This window comes from Diceros bicornis, chromosome 4 (assembly GCF_020826845.1).
Source record: "Diceros bicornis minor isolate mBicDic1 chromosome 4, mDicBic1.mat.cur, whole genome shotgun sequence".
Classification (NCBI taxonomy): Eukaryota; Metazoa; Chordata; class Mammalia; order Perissodactyla; family Rhinocerotidae; genus Diceros; species Diceros bicornis.
Window position 1 is genome coordinate 49777193 of NC_080743.1, and position 19283 is coordinate 49796475.

The following is a 19283-nucleotide window of genomic DNA, read 5'->3' on the forward strand; positions in this document are numbered from 1 at the left end:
TTGGGATGCTGGAAGTGCTCTATATTTTATCCTGGTGGTGGTTTTGTGGTTGTATACATATGTAAAATTTCATCGAAATGCACACTTATGCTTAAAGAAAATGAGAGATAAGAGCATTTGAGATGTAGCCTATTTAAGGTACAGATGAATTATTAGAGTATCAGCAGACATATTGCTTAAAGTGAGTGATGGCACTTTTCTCCCATTTATTGCTTTCTACAACAAAAGACGACTTAATTACCTAAGTTAGATGTATTCTAATAATACATAAGTATGTAAAGTAAAAATTGAAGGACTCCTTCCTTAGAGGTAATGTCTTTTCATACCTTTTCTGTGTGTACTATAACATTTTTAAATGTACAAATTTTCGGTAGTATCAACCAATATTAATAATTCTGAAACTTGCTTTTTTCCTCCCCACTCAACAGCATATAATAGATATCTTCCAATATCAGATTACAGATTCACCTGATTCTCTGTAATGAGTGCATGATCCACTATAGTATGTTTATACCGTAATTTATGTAGCCACTTCCCTAGATATTTGAGGTTATTTTATTTTTTTACTGATGGAAATAGTGCTGGGATGAGCTTTTCTCTTTTACGTCTATATTTGTGTATTTGTGCAAGTATTATTATAGGATAATTCCAGAACTAGAAAACCTAGGTTAAATTTTGATGGCTATTACAAAATTGCCCTCCAATCCCAGCAACTATGAACAATAACCTTATCAACATTGGATGTTATCAATCTTTAAAATGTTCGCCGTGTGGCCGGCTCCCTGGCGTAGCGGTTAAGTGCGCGCACTCCGCTGCTGGTGGCCTGGGTTCAGATCTTGGGCGCGCACCGATGCACTGCTTGTCAAGCCATGCTGTGGTGGCATCCATGTAAAGTGGAGGAAGATAGGCACAGATGTTAGCCCAGGGCCAGTCTTCCTCAGCAAAAAGAGGAGGATTGGCATGGATGTTAGCTCAGGGCTGATCTTCCTCACAAAAAATAAAATGTTTGCCGATTAAATAGACAAAAATGGAATCTCATTGTTTTAATTTGCTTTTCTCTTCTCACTAGTGGAGTTGAGCTTCCTCTCTTCCATTAATTATCAATTTGTGTTTCTTTTTTTGTTAATTACTTGTGAGTGGCTATATCAATTTTCCTTATTTAGTTGTCAGAGTTGTTTGTGTAGACCGTTAACCCTTATTTCTGTTATGTGTGTTGCAAATATCTTCTCCCATTCTATTTCTTGTCTTACAGATTCATTTATGGTAGCTTGTACCATATGGCGCTATAAATCTTTTCCTTTATGGCTTCTTTGTTTTGTGTGTTGTGTAAGAAGATCATCTGCTTAGGAAGAGCAAACATTTTCGTATCTTTTCTTCTGATATAGTTTTGTGTTTTACTTTTAAATTAACCCACCACGTATTTATTTTTGTGAGCTAAAGGTATAAATGTTAATATACATTTTCACCCAAACAGATAGCCAATTGTTCCCATAAGCCGCTGAATAGTCAGTCCATCCTTTCTTCACTAATTTGAAAAACCAATGATAGTACTATATGAATGATTGAAGGGTTATAAGAAATGTTATATTTTTCTTTTCATGCAGGGAGGATGTGAGTTTTGAAACAAAGTTCAAAGATGTAGGGCAGGATTTATAGAAAGTCAGTGATAAAGTAAGTATGGTTGCCTTGGGAGTTACAGTGTTAAACTGGATAGCATTAAAGGTATAGATGGGCTAAAATAAGGATATACCTAGGACAAACAAATATGTACTAATAGCTGTATAAATAGTAATCAAGGGTATCAATTCAATGGCTTATTACTTTATGCAAGGTGGCATTACAAAGGACTTCTTGGGCATTTTTTCTTTGTAGGTTTAATTTATTGCCTATGGCACAGAAATCACCATTAACCATCCTATACAGAAATGAGCTGGTTTTGGTTAACATCAGATTTAAGTAAATCTCTTACATTTAATCTTGTATCTTATATAGTTAAAGCCATTAATATATGAAAGATAATTATTTTCAGTTCTGGAGAAGTTTGGATGTGTGACAATGTACAAACTGTGTGACTGAAGCAAAAGACTACTAAATATGCGAAATACTGCATCCAGCAGAAAAAGATTTTGTAGAAATTTGGATACACATGTAGAGGAGAGTGATTATGGTATGCTCTTATTGGACTAAATTTAGAGCATATTGGAAATAGCGCTGTCAATATAATTTTTAAATTATTGACCTGTAATATAGTTACTATAATTGAAAAACATTATTTAATTGTCTCCTGTCTTCTCTTTCCTCCATCTCCATCCTTCTCTTTTCTCTTTTGTTACAGATCATACATCAGTTGGCGGGCTGGGAGACAGTTTTTATGAATACTTACTGAAAGCATGGTTGATGTCAGATAAAACAGACCTTGAGGCAAGAAAAATGTATGATGATGCTATTGAGGTAATTATTGTCAGAACATATTACTTAACATATTTAATATACATATTTGACAGTGACTAATGAACATCTTATACACATTATATGCATTCACTATGGAGTTTGTTAGTATTTTAATATAAAAGTCTTATATTAAGTTTTCCTTTATTGTGGTATGTTAAAGAAATTGTTGAGGAAAGAATTTAGTGTATTGTGTTTATGTATGAAAATTTTTTTTAATTACTTTTAGTTATTGTCTAGAGACTGGAAAAACTTCTGATTCACATACATTTCTGTAAACATTTCTTCTTTCTAATGACCCAGCGTACCTACGCGTTGAGAGCCTTATGGGTAAATAATAAGGGCAAAACACTTATATAGTACTTTTCACGTGCCAGGCACTGTTCTAACCCCTTTTACATATGTGAAATCATTTAATCTATACTACCATTTTACACATCAGGACCTTAAGGCACAGAGATGTTACTGTGCAACCTCTAAGTTACTTACTGAAGGCCGCATATCCAGTAAGTGATGGAGCCTGGAACTGAGCAGTCCAGTTGCAGAGCCTGTGCTCTTAACTACTGTACTATACTGTTTCATATTTATGTAATCTCATATCATGATGCTCTGACAGTTTAAAATTGGAACATGTTTCATTCTTGGAAACACTTAATATGCCGTATTTCCAAGCAAAAACTGTGAAATAGAGTTCTAAAAGAAAAATTTCTCTTTCAAAGAAAAAATTCTTTGTGAAGTCTTACATTTTGAAAAGTTGGAGAGTTTTGTTCTCTGTTATTAAAATTTAAACCTAGAAGTGTTTATAATGCAAGAAAAGTCATTATCTAGGAAGAATGTAATATTCTTAGAATCATGGTGTTGAAAATAGCCCTTAGTCATTCTCACTGACTGTGGGTTCCTTGAAGGCAGACTGATTTGTTTATCATTGTCTCAGAATCTAGCACAATACCTGAAACAGTAGGTTTGCAGTAAGTGTTTGAATGAATGAATGTATTTAATATTTTTGTTTTTGAGAAAGTGTGACATGTCATATACCATGTAAGCATTTTTTCTTCATATTTGCTGCTTTCTTGTAATATTTTTAATCTAAAACGATTTTTTCTTTTGCTTTGCTTAATTCTTTCTAAAGTAAGACGAATGTTATTTTATATTTGTCATTACTTTTTTAATCGTGTATACTTTGAAAGGCATGATCCCTGTTTTGAAAGTTAATCTCATAAATTAAAATTATTTCCATGAATCATTGGATATATGTTGTGTGTCCTAAAAATCTCTCCATTCTAATTTTCTGTGTCCTCTTTTTATTAGTTCTTAAGTCTAAAATGGACACCTGCTAAGTGTTTTTAAATAGCCAGTTGGCCAACTTTAATTTTGAGACATGTATGCAGTTTTTGCAATGTTAATTATCTTTGATAAGTATTAATTCTCTTAGGAGACAGACTATATACAAATTGTAAAATAAATGACATGGAATGCATGGAAGAGATAGAAATGATTCCTTAAGATCCATTCTAACTTGAGGTAAATAATTTTTAAAGTTTTCCTTTCTGAGCTTATCTATTTAAAATTCTTCCTTCCTCATCTCACCCTCGTCTGCGCTTACGGATGCCTGTGTCTCTGGTTCCTACGTCTTAGCTATCTTTTTAAAAATTATGTGCAGTTATAAGTTTCGTATTCTGGTCAAGTTTATCTTTAGTCTTTAATTTTTAAAATAGTGAAGAAAAAAATATATCTTTTAAAGGTCCTTTTGGAGCAAGAAAGTCATACCAATATTTGTGAAGACTTGTTTAACACTTTATTTAATAGAAGAGCAATAATATTACTCTTAACTGCCATTCTACAGTTTGGCATTTTATGTAAGTTGAACTCTTAGACATTTGTCATATTTTTAGAGAAGAGAGCTGGACAAGAAATTTCAGGGGTCTGTAAGTGAATTACTGATAAAAAGCCCTGTCTTTACCCACCTTTTACTTTAATCCTAGTAGGTCCGTGGGGATATGTTTGGATATCTTTTAATTATAACATAGCAAGATTTATGTTATAATAAACAAAAATAACAAAATGACAAAACTGTTACACAAAGATTTAGAATCCAAACTAAAGGTATCATTCTTTAGGCATTTGTTGAGTGACTTACATGTGGAAAACATGCTAGATGCCACAAGGTCCGCTAAGATGAAAAACGTTGTCTCTGTACTCAGAAAACTAATCTTTTCATTTGTGCTTCAGAGTAATACGGTTAAAAGAAAACAACAACAATAAAACTTATAATCCAATGGTGGTCTCTTATCATTTTGCTTATCAACCACACCTCACTCCCTAACAGGCCAAATACAGTTATCTCGGAGTACCATTTATTTATAAAATGACTTATTAATTACACATTTATTGAATGCATACTACACTTATAGGTCTTGTGGAGTATAAAGTGATGAAGAAGGCATAGTCCTTACAGTTCTGTAAAACAAACATTATTATTATAAAGAATATAGAATAAATTTTTCCAAAACTGATTGTTATTGAGCTTGTCAGAGAACAACCCACAATAAAAATGTGAGTTAATTCTTATTCCTTTTTGTTTTCAGAAAAGTGTCGTCTCTAGTCATATATAATAATTCTACCAGAGAGAACTGAATTACTGCAATTTCTTATGCTTTTCCATAGAAGTACCTAAAGAGAATTCATCCATAGCCCCTCTCAGCAAAGTCTGAGAACATAGTCCAAAAGAACAAAGCTCTTAAAAATCTCAATCTTAAAATTAAGTGTGATTATTGAACTCTACTTCATGTTATATTCAAGTTTAATATAAAATATTTCTCTCACCATCCTCACATCTTTTGAGTAAAATTGACATTCCAGGAGGAGGGGCTATGTTTGTCACATGGCCTCTCTTAACCATTGCACAGTATCTAAAACAAATGCCTGAGTTTGCAAAGTAAGGGACTAAGGTGTTAAGTTTGAACTTTCAACTAGTTTGGTAAGCTTTATAACATATAAGGTGTCACGCCTAATGGTGCCTTTTTTTTTTTTTTTGAGGAAGGTTGGCCCTGCGCTAACATCTATTGCCAATCTTCCTCTTTTTTCTCCCCAAAGCCCCAATACATAGTTGTATGTCATAGTTGTAGAGTTGTAGCTCTTCTATGTGGGACGCCTCCTCAGCTTCGCTTGATGAGTGGTGAGTAGATCCACGCCCAGGATCTGAACTGGTGAACCCCAGGTCACCAAAGTGGAACATGCAAACTTAACGGCTACACCACTGGGCTGGCCCCTAATAGTGCCTTTTTAAAGTACTTTGACAAGAGGTATAGTTACATGGAAAAGGAGAAACTATTTTAACTAATTATCAAAATCATATTTTTCTGGTTAACTTAGGTATTCTTCCTATTCAGTTTTTGTTGTATGACATAGAAAATAAATCAGTGGAGCCTTTTGGGTTATAACTTGTCATCGTGATCTCAATTGACTGATTATTATGAATTTCATTTACCTCAACAAGAAAAAACCTGTAATATGGGTAGTGTTATATTGAAAGATAGTCTTTAGACTAGTCTCCCCTCTCCCACCTTGTCTTGTTATAGTAGTGATTGGGGTATTTGTTCAAGATTGTATGCAACTTGATTACTCACTCCAAAACTTATTTATTGTAAATTAAATCTTCCAGGTTGGGAAAGTTACTACTTTGTAGAATATCATATTACTAAGGTTTTATGATAGCCATAAGGATGTAGTAAATTTGAACACTAATACTTTGGTTCTAAAATTTTGAATATCTTGTTTTTCTTGTAGGCTATAGAAAAACATCTTATTAAGAAGTCCCGTGGAGGTCTTACCTTTATTGGAGAATGGAAAAATGGGCACTTGGAAAAGAAGATGGGGCATTTGACCTGCTTTGCTGGGGGAATGTTTGCACTAGGAGCAGATGGTTCCAGAATGGATAAAGCTGGTCATTATTTAGAGCTGGGGGCGGAGATTGCACGTACATGTCATGAGTCATATGACAGAACTGGTAAGAATATTAATCATGCTAATTACTTAGTCTTAAATAACCTCTAAGTTAAAAATATGTCCAGGAATTAGAAGGAAAATAGACATTTTTCACTTTAAAATAGAATAACACAGTAAATCATTTTCTTAAGAATTTGAATTTCAATTCTGGAAATGTATTCCTGCATCATTTTTTAAATTATTATTCTGAATTCTGCTGCTGTTTTTGTTAATAAAGATTTTGAAGAAGTTGTTTTAAAGAAAAGAGGTAGGGCATTTGGAGATGTATGGGATAACATTATTTTAATGTAATAAGAATCCATGTTAGCCATTCATTTCAGCTTCTATAAAACCAGTTACTTAAAAGAACACAAAATTGGCTGATTTAGGTTACCTACCTTGCCTATCCTCTTGTGAAAATAAGAACAACCAAAAGATAATAGTAGTTATATTGAATGTATAATTGGTATCTAGGGAACTAGTAGTTTGTCTCTTAGTCAGTTCACCAGTAATTTTTGAGTTGTTTGTGCCTTTAACTAAAGAGATCCTCTGACATTGCTTTAGGCAAATATGTAATATGTCTGGGCTTCAGTGTCCTTACTTGGGAAATGAGATGATTCTCAACGGTGACAAAAATTGGTTCTTGGGGGTAAAAAAAATCTTTTTTATTTATAAAGCATAGCTATACATACAATCATAGGTAGGTAAACAATATATATTTATTATTAAAATTTCATGGAGGGGCTGGCCTGGTGATGTAGTGGTTAAGTTCGCACGCTCCACTTCAGCGGCCTGGGGTTTGCAGGTTCAGATCCCGGACACGGACCTACTCACCACTCATCAAACTGTACTGTGGTGGCATCCCACATACATAGTAGAGGAAGATGGGCACAGATGTTAGCTCAGGGACAATCTTCCTTGAGCAAAAAAAAAAAAGGAAGATTGGCAACAGATGTTAGCTCAGGGCCAATCATCCTCTCCCCGCCCCCAAAAAAAAAAATTCATGGAGAGAGAAGGCAATTAGGTTTTAACAAAAAATCTGTAAATAGAGTTGAGAAACACTGGACTAGACCTTCTGAGGTTTTCTCTGGCTTTAAAAATGTATGTTTCTATGTGAAATAATGGATAATGAGTTCCTTGAAAGACTAAAAACTAGTAATTTCTATTTGTGATTTTAGAAGTTGAATTGTTGCTTTTATTAAATAACTGAATTTCTGTTTTAGGGTTAATTTATCATCAGGTATCATGACATAAATACGATTGACTTAAAATTTATTCTAGTTTATAAATCTGTAAAGTTATTTTAATATAATAATGAGTTGAACTTATGGTGAAATTGACCCTTGAATTCTCTCGGTAACTAAATCAAGGATTCCATTTCTTGACAAAATATAACTAGGTCAAAAGGACATTGAAACATGTTATTTTAGGGTGGTTTAAGTGTTGCTATTTGTGTGCGTGTGTATGTATATAATACCTATAAAGTCAGTGATCTAAGTTACAAATAGATGCTAAATTATATTATGTTGATGATATAGAGTATCAAATATATACTTAAAATATAGCTAAAATCAGTAAGACATTGAGGACCAGAATGGATATTCAGTGTTTGTACTAGGACCCGTGATAAGACTTGTTGTTATGCAGATTTTGACCACAAATCAAATACTAGATCTAAAATAGTAGGATTTCATATAGCAGACATATTAAAAATATGATATACCATAATTATTATATTACTCGTTCACTCCATTAAACATAGAGTACCTGTTATGTGCCAAGCATTATGCTGGATGCTTACAGGTTAAAGTGTGAACAAGATGTATCCCCTGCCTTTGAGAAGTTTATAGAATACCAGAGTTATGAAAGGATTTCCTATATTATATTTCTGACTTTCACATTTCATAATGACCTTGCTGATGCTTATATGAAACTGTGATATTAGGGAAAAAAACATTTGAACTAGGATTCAAAAATCCCATGTTCTTACTATTTGTTATCTGTGAGCCTTAGACAAATCATTTAACCTTCCTACACCTCAAATGCTCCATCTACAAAAAATTGGGATAACAATACTTACCGTGTCTTCCTCAGAATATTGTTGTGAGTGTAAATGAAATTTTTAAAAATGCAGTCCTGGTTGTCGCTGTCATGCTTGTTCTGATCGTCATTCTCATGTTGCAAGTCAATGAACCTGTGACCCTCTTTGCCCTGGTATGCCCAAAAAGATTACTATTTGATTTGTGTCCTATATTTTAAATAGTCTTTCACTGTGTTTACTTATGTCTAATCTCAGCTTAGATCCTTTAATTAAAAAGTACAATCCTAGTTTTGCTTACTTCCCCACCAGGTTATTACATCCTCTGCTGTGGTTTCTTATAGCTGTACTATAATTTTTGGCTACCTCATTTAAAAATATCCATCCACTTCTTAGCAGTTATTCCAGCTAAATTCATACAATAATTACTGCCTTGAAATTTCACTTTCATTTATTGTTGGAGTTAGAGGTACTCTTCATATATTTCACCTTATTGCTGAGCATTGCCTGCTGCGTAATATTTGGCTGAGTTTGTAGGAAAAATTGCTGAATCTGTTCATGAAACAGAGCAGTAACTTAGTGGTAGTTTCACACATTATTATATCTATAAGGGAAGCTAGATTGATACATTGTTTTAGTTTATTCTGAGGTGTAATGCAGAATTGGTGCCAAACCAGATCTTCGATTTCCAAAATATAGTACTTTCTAATATAGTACTTTCTTTTTTTGGGTTTCCAGATTAAAAAAAAAAAAAAATTATTGGGTCGGCCCCGTGGCTTAGCAGTTAAGTGCGCGCGCTCCGCTACTGGCGGCCCAGGTTCGGATCCCGGGCGCGCACCGACGCAGCGCTTCTCTGGCCATGCTGAGGCCGCGTCCCACATACAGCAACTAGAAGGATGTGCAGCTATGACATACAACTATCTACTGGGGCTTTGGGGGAAAAATAAATAAATAAAATTAAAAAAAAATTACTGAACATTCATTAAAATAATGACTATTATGTAATCTATTTTACTTCCTGTTGAAAGTGGGTAAAGCTTTCCTTAGACTAAGTGCTGTCACATTTGGGGGTAAAATTTAATCTTTTAAATACATGTAGCATATCCATTGGACAAAAAAAAAATCCGTTGAACATGGAGTATTGGACAGATTTTAAGTGTTTCTACAACTATTTTTTCCTTAAAGGAAGTTAACAGGAGGGAGAGGCACAGGAAAATAATTTAACTTCTTCCCTTACTATTAGCCCATACAAACTATAGTTAAATTGCCTGTCCCAGAATATTTCTTGTGCTTTTTATCTTCTGTTGAATTTCTTTTGCTGACTTGAGTGTACTTATTTTTTCATCTCTACAGATTCTACCTGTCTTGGAAGACTCATATTAATTGCATTTCCCCGTGACTTTACGAACTAACCTGCGCCGCCTTAAACTTAGCTTTTATTGTCTTACTACTGACCTTTATCACATGTGATATTTTACTGTAATTTTTTTTATTTGTGCATGTTTCTTTCCTTTACCTACCTTATATGATTTTTGCATCCTCTAGAGTTTTTTTACCTAGGCACTAAATTATTTATGGTTTCGATTCAATTTTTACTTGTTGGATTAGTTATTTTCCTTTTAGAAATGAAATATCAAATGTAAATGGGAAATTTAAGGTAGGAAATAGAAATTAAGTGCAAGGTAGAATGTATGGAAACTATTTTTTACAACATTTCTTAAACAAAAGACCACCTAAGAAATAATGCCCTCAGAAACATGAAACCAATAATTTGGCCAAAATAGTGGATGTGATATGTATATAATTTAGACTTCTACATTTTTACTCACCAGCTTCTCACAGGACAAATATGTTCTTTCTGGTATGTCTATTTTATGAGGTTATGAATGACTAGTAAGTGAAATATAATTTTTAGTGAGAAGTTTAAAATATTAGTTTTATGCAGCCAATTTCCTCTTCACTTCAGGCGATATTATTATTATAATTACAGAAGTTATTATCTAATTTAAAGTTAGCCTTTAGATTAACATTTGAAAATTCCATGTGATCACTCATAGTCTTTGAGAAAGGAAAAATATAAGAAATCCAGACAAAATGACTTACCTTACTTTTTTGTTGGATTACTGTCATCTCAGTGTTATGATACTTGACTTTTATCGTCATTTTGAAAGCATTTATTAAATGCCAAATAATATTTGATTGTATACCAGACCTTGTTAATAAGCTGGATAAAAGTTTTCTTACAAAATCATGATAATTTGTTGGTTATTCCTAACCTCAGATCCCATCGAGCAGCTGGTCAAAGTTTTATATGCACACATAAAGTTTTGCATACAGTCTCAGAGGCTTCTTGGAGACAACACTGTCTCCCTCTTCCAAAGCCTACCGTAGAGTTCATGACCCTCAGGTTAAAAACCCCTGCTTGAGTTCTGCTTTAGTTCAATAAGACATAGCAGTGAACAAACTGTGGTTATTAACTCTTCTGGGTCACATGTTTCGCTTTTAATAGAATTATCCTACCATCACTACTTTGTTTTTGGTTTTGTATTTTTTCTTGGGAGTGAGGGGTGGTAAAAAGACTTTGTTTTCATTTCCTTTGAATTGTGATTATTTGGAGCTTACACTGTCACCCTTGTAATACTGAAATTTGGCCACAGCAACACATGTCATGCCAACAACTATGGCATGATTTTATTTCTGGTCCACCAGCATTATAGTTCTGTGCTACCTTTTCTTTTTTGAGAAAATATAAAAGTGTCTAGCATTTCTTGAAAGAAATGAGAGACCTTGAAACTATTTGCCACTAGTACAACCTAGTAAAAAGAAAGATGGCAGCTGAGTGTGGTAATTGTGTTTGACTCCAACATCCCAGTGGAAGATGACTTTATATTGCTCAGGTTTAGGGTGCTAGGTGTGTTTAGAAAGAGGTCCTTTTTAAAAAAGACTTTCATGAAGTGCTATATTCCAGCCTGAATGGAAATCATATCATTCAAGGAATAATACATAATGTTGAAATATATGTGTAATGACCATGTTTTATTCAAACTGATAAATGGGCGAGTTGCTGATGAAATTCTTGGTGATTGGCAATTTGAACCTCTTCTTTGCTACTGTAAGAGAAGAGACTGTGAGAGAAGGCTGTAAGAGAAGAGAGTTTATTTTTAAAACTTGTTTAAGTTTTAAAATATATTGTTTCTTATATACTATAGTATGCTTTAAAAGAAAAGTATATAATCTGCAACTAGATCTAATTCAAGATCTGAGCTCTAAAATGTTTTCTTATGTGTGTATGTTATATTAAAAGAACTTTGAAATTATCTTTGATTTTTAAAAAATAATTCTACACAGTACATTATACGTCTCATTTTATTTTGGACCAAAATGGAATATGTAATGTGCTTATGTCTAGCTTTGCATTTGTTTCCAAAGGATTACTAGACTCTTGTTGGTATGGTTAGATTTAGCGATATGTTGATGTACGTTATTTATGATAAATATTTCATGTCAGAATAAAAGGAATATTTGTATCTGTTAAGCTGCTAGAAAACCAAATGTGGATCTTTGAAAGTCACTGATTTTGCAAAACAGCAACAATAAAAATAAAACAAACAACAGAAGTAACTTTACTTCGTATTCCCTTCTTTCAGAGAAGAGAAAAGCTCTGGCAAACACAAATGGTTTACTGTACTCATTTGTTTCTTTTGTCATGTTACAGCATTAAAGCTAGGTCCTGAATCATTCAAGTTTGATGGTGCAGTAGAGGCTGTGGCAGTGCGGCAGGCTGAAAAGTATTACATCCTCCGTCCAGAAGTAATTGAAACCTATTGGTACCTATGGCGATTCACTCATGACCCAAGATACAGGCAGTGGGGCTGGGAAGCAGCACTGGTAAATAAGCCAATATTTCATTTTATGTGCAAAAGTGTTAAATCAAGCCCTCCTATAGTGCTATGTGTCCTCATCCATGTTACCTCGTGTTCAGTAACTATAGGGCTACTTGCATTTGTCTGATGGAAAAACTCTGTTACTCCATCAATTTAAGGTTCTTAAGCAGTAGAAGTAAATCTTAGAATCCCGTTTGGTTCTCTATTAGAATTATTTTCCTACTAGTATTCATTCATTATTCTTATTGAATAACTATAAAGAGTCATTTAAAAGGCAATTTTTCACTATGATTATAAAATTTCTGAACTTGCCTATTAATTCTTAACCTCTGAAAAAAAAAATCATTGTAAAACTGTCCAGATTGACAGCCTGTGGATTACCCCAGTGGATCACCATAAGAAGGATCAGTGAATTGCTAAAATCTTTCTAGATTGAAAGAATATATGTATACACACACACGTACATATACATACACATACTATGTATAATATATATATTTGAAATGAGGACTTTTTAATGGTTAGTAAGTAAAAGAAGCAAGTGGTTTACTCTTAAAATACTAGCCTTGGCTGTCAGTACCTGGGGCAGAAGAAAATCATTAGTCTTTTCATGAAATTATAGCTTATTCCCAGGAGTAAGAGGGTGTTTTTATTCTCTAAGATATACTAATTATGATAAATAATACTAATTATGATGGATATTCATATTCAAATTGTTACCTTAAGCTTGCAGTCTAGATAGAATTAGGACATTCTAGGTGAGATAAGTAGTGTTAGTAAATTGCTCAGACAAGAATGTACAAGATATGTTTTAGGGCAGAATGTAGACCAATTTATGTAAACAGAAGGTTTCACAGTGGCAACCAGAGGGAGAGAAGTTTGAAGCCATTATGTAGATGACCGTACATGCCAGATCAAGGAATGTATACTTTACTCAGCGGTTCAGGAATAACACACATACACAGACACACAAACACACACTTCTCTCAGTTACTACATAAGTATTTGTCATATGGGAGGTGGGGATAGAAAGTCCTTTGCCTATCTAAAAAAGCCCGTCAGGTCTTCTTTTTCCTCACCATCTCCTACCCACCAAAGCTCCCTAACTTTAAAAATCCATTACAGGACTACTAAACGTTTTTCAAAGGGGAAGAAACTACTGCAGGCTTTTTAGTGAGGAGTAACAAAACAAAAGGATCTGATTGTAATCTGCAAATTGGTGGGTTTTGGGGACCACTGCAATAATCCAGGCTAATATGATAAAGACTTGAACTAAGGTGAGGACACTTATGTGTCATTTGTCATTCAGACCCAGGTAGTCCTTATGGAGTTCAACAGTAAGAGAATATTAATGGAAGCAAGGTGGTTACATAGAACAGGAACAGATGCAGCATTTATTGACCCCGCCTGTCCTTGTCCACTTGGCTCCAGAATTGGGAACACAGCTGCTAGTGAAACTCTCCATGCAGGAGGGTCCTACTGCAGTTGAGAAGATAGCCAGACTGTTGCCACAGTGATTCAGGAATAGAACACACACACTTCTGTTGGTAGCAATGGCTTCCTAACACTTATGTAAATCAAGCAATATTTTATATAGGGGAAATAGATAAGTAAAGAATTCCTGCAGTGAATGACTTGAACGTCCCATCATATTTAATGGTTCTTATTTAGAGGAATAAGGGAGCTATATTTGAATCATATGGGGCAAGAGGATAAGGAGTGGTGGCAGAAACACATTCTCTCATTGAGAAACACTATAGGATAATTTATCCTTTTCCTAAGGTCCTTTTTCCCTGTGCACCTTCTTAAAGTATGGCCCTACTCTTATCTATTAAAAGAGGTTTGACAAGCTCAAACTTTAACCCATGTCTGTCCAAATTTGAATGGCAAGAGTTAGAATCTTGCTTCTATAGCCTAAATGGACACACACAAACTCAAAGTATAAAGAACAAGAACTGAAATAATTATGCTTTAAATTGAAGTTGCAGAAGTATGCCATGATGAGAAAAGCAGGAGTGGAGACAAAATAGGAGGATTCGCATCTTAAATAGAATTTGCTTTTTCCCACCATTGGCCTACCAGGTAGGGTGTGAAGAATGTAAAGGGAAGGCAAGCTAAGATAAAAGAGAAGTATCCCATGTCTTCTGTAGCTTTAGCTATTCCGTTTACATCTTCAAACTTCCAAACTTGAATATATTATGCATGAAAACTTGCCTTCAAGAAATGCCTCTAAATTGCTTACAGATTAGTCGTGCCTCCCTGCTACTTTTTCAGTATCCTTAAACTGCTCTGATAGTTCTGTGGTGGTAAAGACACATGATCGTTGTGAAGAACATGGTGTTTCAAAACTCTTGTATTCAAAATACATTTAAAATATTTACACAGAGAAAAATGCCAAACCCTTTGGTAAGAAGATGTTAAAACCCAGCTATAATCAAAATGGAACTATATAAAAATGAATAGTTTGATTAAATAAACATTTTTAGCATCAATTAGCTTTTTGTTAAAAAGGAGGAAGACCAGAAAAGTAAGAAAAGTAGGAACAACAAGCCACTGCAGTAACAGTTAGTTAAATAGCCATACCTTCATTCACAATGTCTCAGGGTTAGAGTAGAGAAAGAAAAGAACCACATGTGCTTTCAGCTTTTCATGAATGGCTTAATTCTGGAGTGTGATAAACCTGCATAAGCAGGGTATTTGGTTGCTTTGAATTAAAAACCGGGTTTTGAATAGATTCAGTTTAATTCAGTATATTTTATTTAGACATGTTCAAAGATGCAAAAAGATATAAATTAAGAATATTAGCCCCCAATCAGGCAGTAGAGCACAGTAGTTAATAATAATGTGGAGCAAATTACTCTTTGCCTCAGTTTTCCTATATGAAAAGTAGAGCTGTAAAGACAACCTCATAGGGTTGTTGGAAATTTAAATGTTAATGCATGTAAAGCTCTTAGAAGAGCCTTTAGCACATAGTAAATACTTTATAATTGTTAGCTCTTGATATTGTAATTATTATTGTTGTGGATGTGTGGGTGGGCACTTCTGCTAGTTGGTACTACCTATAATGCCTAACTCATAGCGTTATGATAATACAATATCTGGCATATAGTGTGTTTGCAGTAAATATTGCTGTTACTATGGAGAGCTCCTGCATAATACTTTTTAGCATGTTTTGGATTATTGTTTATCCTTGGAAATGATAAAATTGCATTTAAAGATTTTAATTCAAACTGACCTCCCTCTTGATTTGTCAGAATTAATGAGGTTTTATTGTGCCAGACAGGTCTCTAGTTCAGTGCGAATAGCCGAAATTTGACTCCTAAGTTGGGAAAATATAAAATGTCTTAAAAAGATTAAAGAGGTTTGGAGAGGAAGAAATTCCACAGGAAACAGAATACTTGAGTTAATTTTTCCTGTGTGAGACTGTTTCCATTTGATAATAAATCTTATTCTTAAACTGTCAAATTCTCATCTAGATATCTGTGAACTTTTGACTGTGGTTCCTTAACTTGTCCGTCAAAACTTGAAATTCTATAGAATTGATTCTTTTATCTGATTTCTTTCACAGGCTATTGAGAAGTATTGCCGAGTCAGTGGTGGATTTTCTGGGGTGAAAGATGTATATTCCTCTACTCCTACACATGATGATGTACAGCAGAGCTTCTTTCTTGCTGAAACATTAAAGTAAGTAGATGCCTTTAAAAAATTTTGTATTGTAGGCTGGTTTTGCTATATAGTCACTCTATGATGAATTATGTCTGTGATATGTTATACTAAATTTTATTACAAATACCTTTTTGTGTAATTGGGACTTAAATTTTTAGCTGCATCTCAGGAAACATGACTTAGACTATGAGGTAAAAATCTTGTCAAATAAGAGTTTAGTAGCTTTATTTTGTCCTTAGTTCTTTAGTGTGCAATAGAAACACCTGGAAAACTTCTTAAAACACAGATAACTGGGTCATACCTGCAGTTTCTGATTCAGTATGTCTAGGGTAGAACCTGCGAATTTGTATTTCTGACAAACTCCCAGATGATGCTGATGATGCTGGTCCTGGGACCACACTTGAACTCCCTGCTCTAGCTAATGAAATCTGTTAATAAATAATCATGGAGTTTTGATGGTACTAGAAGGTAAACGACCATAGCCACCCATCCTCCTGATGAGGTTTCCTGTAAAGATAGATACACGTAAAGGGAACAATGGAAAAGAAAAAAGACAACTTTATTATTTGGGCTTATACTCAAAACCCCAGGCAGAGCTCTGTATAAATTGACCTGGAGGAAGGTGGAGACCTTAAGTATGTCCACTTCCCTAAAGACCTACAAAGTAAATATCTCTTGATACCTTCTCTTAAATTTTATATTTCTGTTTTCTGTCTGTCTGTACCTGAATGCTTCATAAACTGTCATTTCATTTGTTCACTTCATTTGTTCAAAAATGTTTATTTCCAGACATTGTTCAGGTTACTTGGGATATGTCAGTAGACATAAAGCAAAAAAATTCCTATCCTCTTGGAGTTTACATTCTAGTATACTTCTAGCTTACATTTTGGTATATTGTCTCAAACTCTGCTATACTAGTTTGAGACTGTACATGTTTCAAACTGTTTGTTTATCCTAAATGGCAATCTTTTTCCACTTCTTCTTTTATTATCCCTAGTACTCTTATTGTGCCATCTTTTCAGCTTATACATTGTAGTTACTTCTTGTTTTCTTTCTAACATATCGGTAAGTCTTTATGATTCTTGTTACATTCTTTATTTTGCCCCCTCCTTTCCGTATATATATCTACAATTGACCCTAACCCTGACTCTTATTAATGCTGAGATGGTTCAGAACATCTGCTTGGTAGTGAGTTTCTACCTCCAGTCCTTGCTTGTTTTGATGTATTCTGTATGATTAGGCTTGAGACTGTGTGAGATAGTTGAAAGAGCCCAGAACTGGAAGATAAAACCATAGGAGCTTTAGTGATACACTTGCTACAACCTGTGTGAATGAACATGACAAAATAAAATTTCTTGGCTTTCAGTTTTCATGTCTGTATACTGTGGAATTTGACCCAAATTATGTAAGATCTGTTATTTTTTTAAGACGAGAAAAATTGTAAGAACAGTACAATGAATATTTGTGTATCCTTCACCTAGCTTTACCCGTATTATTAATTTTTGCCACATTCCCCACCCCCGTATAAATATATGTATGTATACACTCACACACACACGGTTTTATTTTTTATTTATTTTATTTATTTACCCACTCTATAATTTGAGAGTTACTCACCAACATTCTGGTACTTATGCTAGAGTTTGAAGGAAAAAGGGCATAATCCTACATAATCACAATTCAGTTATCACATTTGGGAAACTTAACGTTCATATAATACTGTTGTTTAATGTGCAGTCCATTTTCAAATTTCTCAATTGTTCTAATAATGTACTTTATTTTTTTTAACTCCAATCCAGGATCCAATAAAGGATCATTTGTTGCATTTGGTTGTCATGTCTCTTTAGTCTCCTTTACCCTAGAACAAAGTTTCCCTGTTTTTCTTTTGTCTTTTATGATGTTGACATACATATTCAGGCTAATTGCTTTGAAGAGTGTTCTTCAATTTAGATATTTGTAATTGTTTCCTCATGATCGATTTAGGTTCACCATTTTTGGCATGAATATTATATAGATGATGTGTCATCATTACATTCTACAGAAAGGCACATAATAACATTTTAACTCATTATTGCTGATTTGAAGTTTGATCATAGGGTTAGATTTGATTATAAGATCATGTAAAGAGTCTTTTTTCTTTTTTTAATTAATAAGTGATCTGTGGAGTGATAACTTGGAGATTCTGTGAATATCCTTTTTCCAACCGTCTTTCATCCAGTATTGTTAGCGTTTTGCCTGAATCAAATATTACTATAGTAGTGGTAAAATGCTAATTTTGAGGCCTCTTCTAGTCTTAAAAAGAAATTACTTGATTTTCAACATTCATATACCGTTTTCTTCGTGTCACTCTCCTCATGTTCAAAAGCTACAATGGTTCATTCATCTTTAGCTTCATTTCTCATTTCTTTTACTTATAGATTCAGTCCTTAAACCATGCTAATCTATATTCAAATATTCATATTTATATATATATAAATTTGTTCTTTGCATTTCGTTGTTTATTTAATATTTTATTGGCTCTAGTGGCAATGCCTTTACCCTTTCTATCAATTAATGATCCTCTCTTGTTTCTAAATTCTGCTCAGATCTCACCTTTAGCAGATTGACTTTCATCATTAATTCTCAAATGCCTCGTCGTACAGACCTTGAGCACTCTAGCACATGGGATAGGGCTGCAAATACGTGCCATGCTGCCTTTCCCCTTCCAGTATGTGTATGGAATATCACCAGTTGACCTTGGTACTTTTCCCTCCAAGGTGAGGAAGAATTCTTCTCAACACAGTACTCTAGGCAACCAGTTATAATTGTTACACTACTCACTTGCATAAAAATATGTATACATTTACATCAATAAAAGTGGAAAAGGCCAAACAAGAAGAATCATACAGATAATTATAACAAAACGTAGGCTAAGAAAATCATCACAGTTGAGCACTACATTCAGCACTGAGCTTCCTGGCAGGTGAAGCAAAAAGGAAACATCCTGCTCAGTGTCATTCTCATCTTTTTGAGTTGGAAGAAAATATTACTTAGAAAGATGATACAAAGTTTTCTTACTGCTAAGTTATAAGATGACTTAATTTGATAGTTCATTATTAAAAAAATTTACTAAACTATTAGGTGAACCACATAAAATTGCCTTCTAAAAGGCAATTTGACTTCTAAAAGTCAAAAACAATTGAATACTGGCAGTTTCATGTGGTTCAACCTAATACATAACGATATCTTCAAACAGTGATGTTATATAAGATGCAAAAACACTC

At 33.9% G+C, this 19283-nt stretch overlaps 1 protein-coding gene across 1 annotated transcript in view; it reads left to right on the plus strand.

Annotated features, from left to right (window-relative positions):
• The window catches only part of MAN1A2 (mannosidase alpha class 1A member 2), a 175653-nt gene that overhangs the window by 132668 nt on the left and 23702 nt on the right, over nucleotides 1-19283 (plus strand). The window contains exons 9-12 of the mRNA XM_058538907.1: nucleotides 2336-2451; nucleotides 6235-6454; nucleotides 12186-12358; nucleotides 15923-16038. Coding sequence (XP_058394890.1) covers nucleotides 2336-2451; nucleotides 6235-6454; nucleotides 12186-12358; nucleotides 15923-16038 — 625 coding nt within the window. The remainder of the gene's footprint in view (nucleotides 1-2335; nucleotides 2452-6234; nucleotides 6455-12185; nucleotides 12359-15922; nucleotides 16039-19283) is intronic.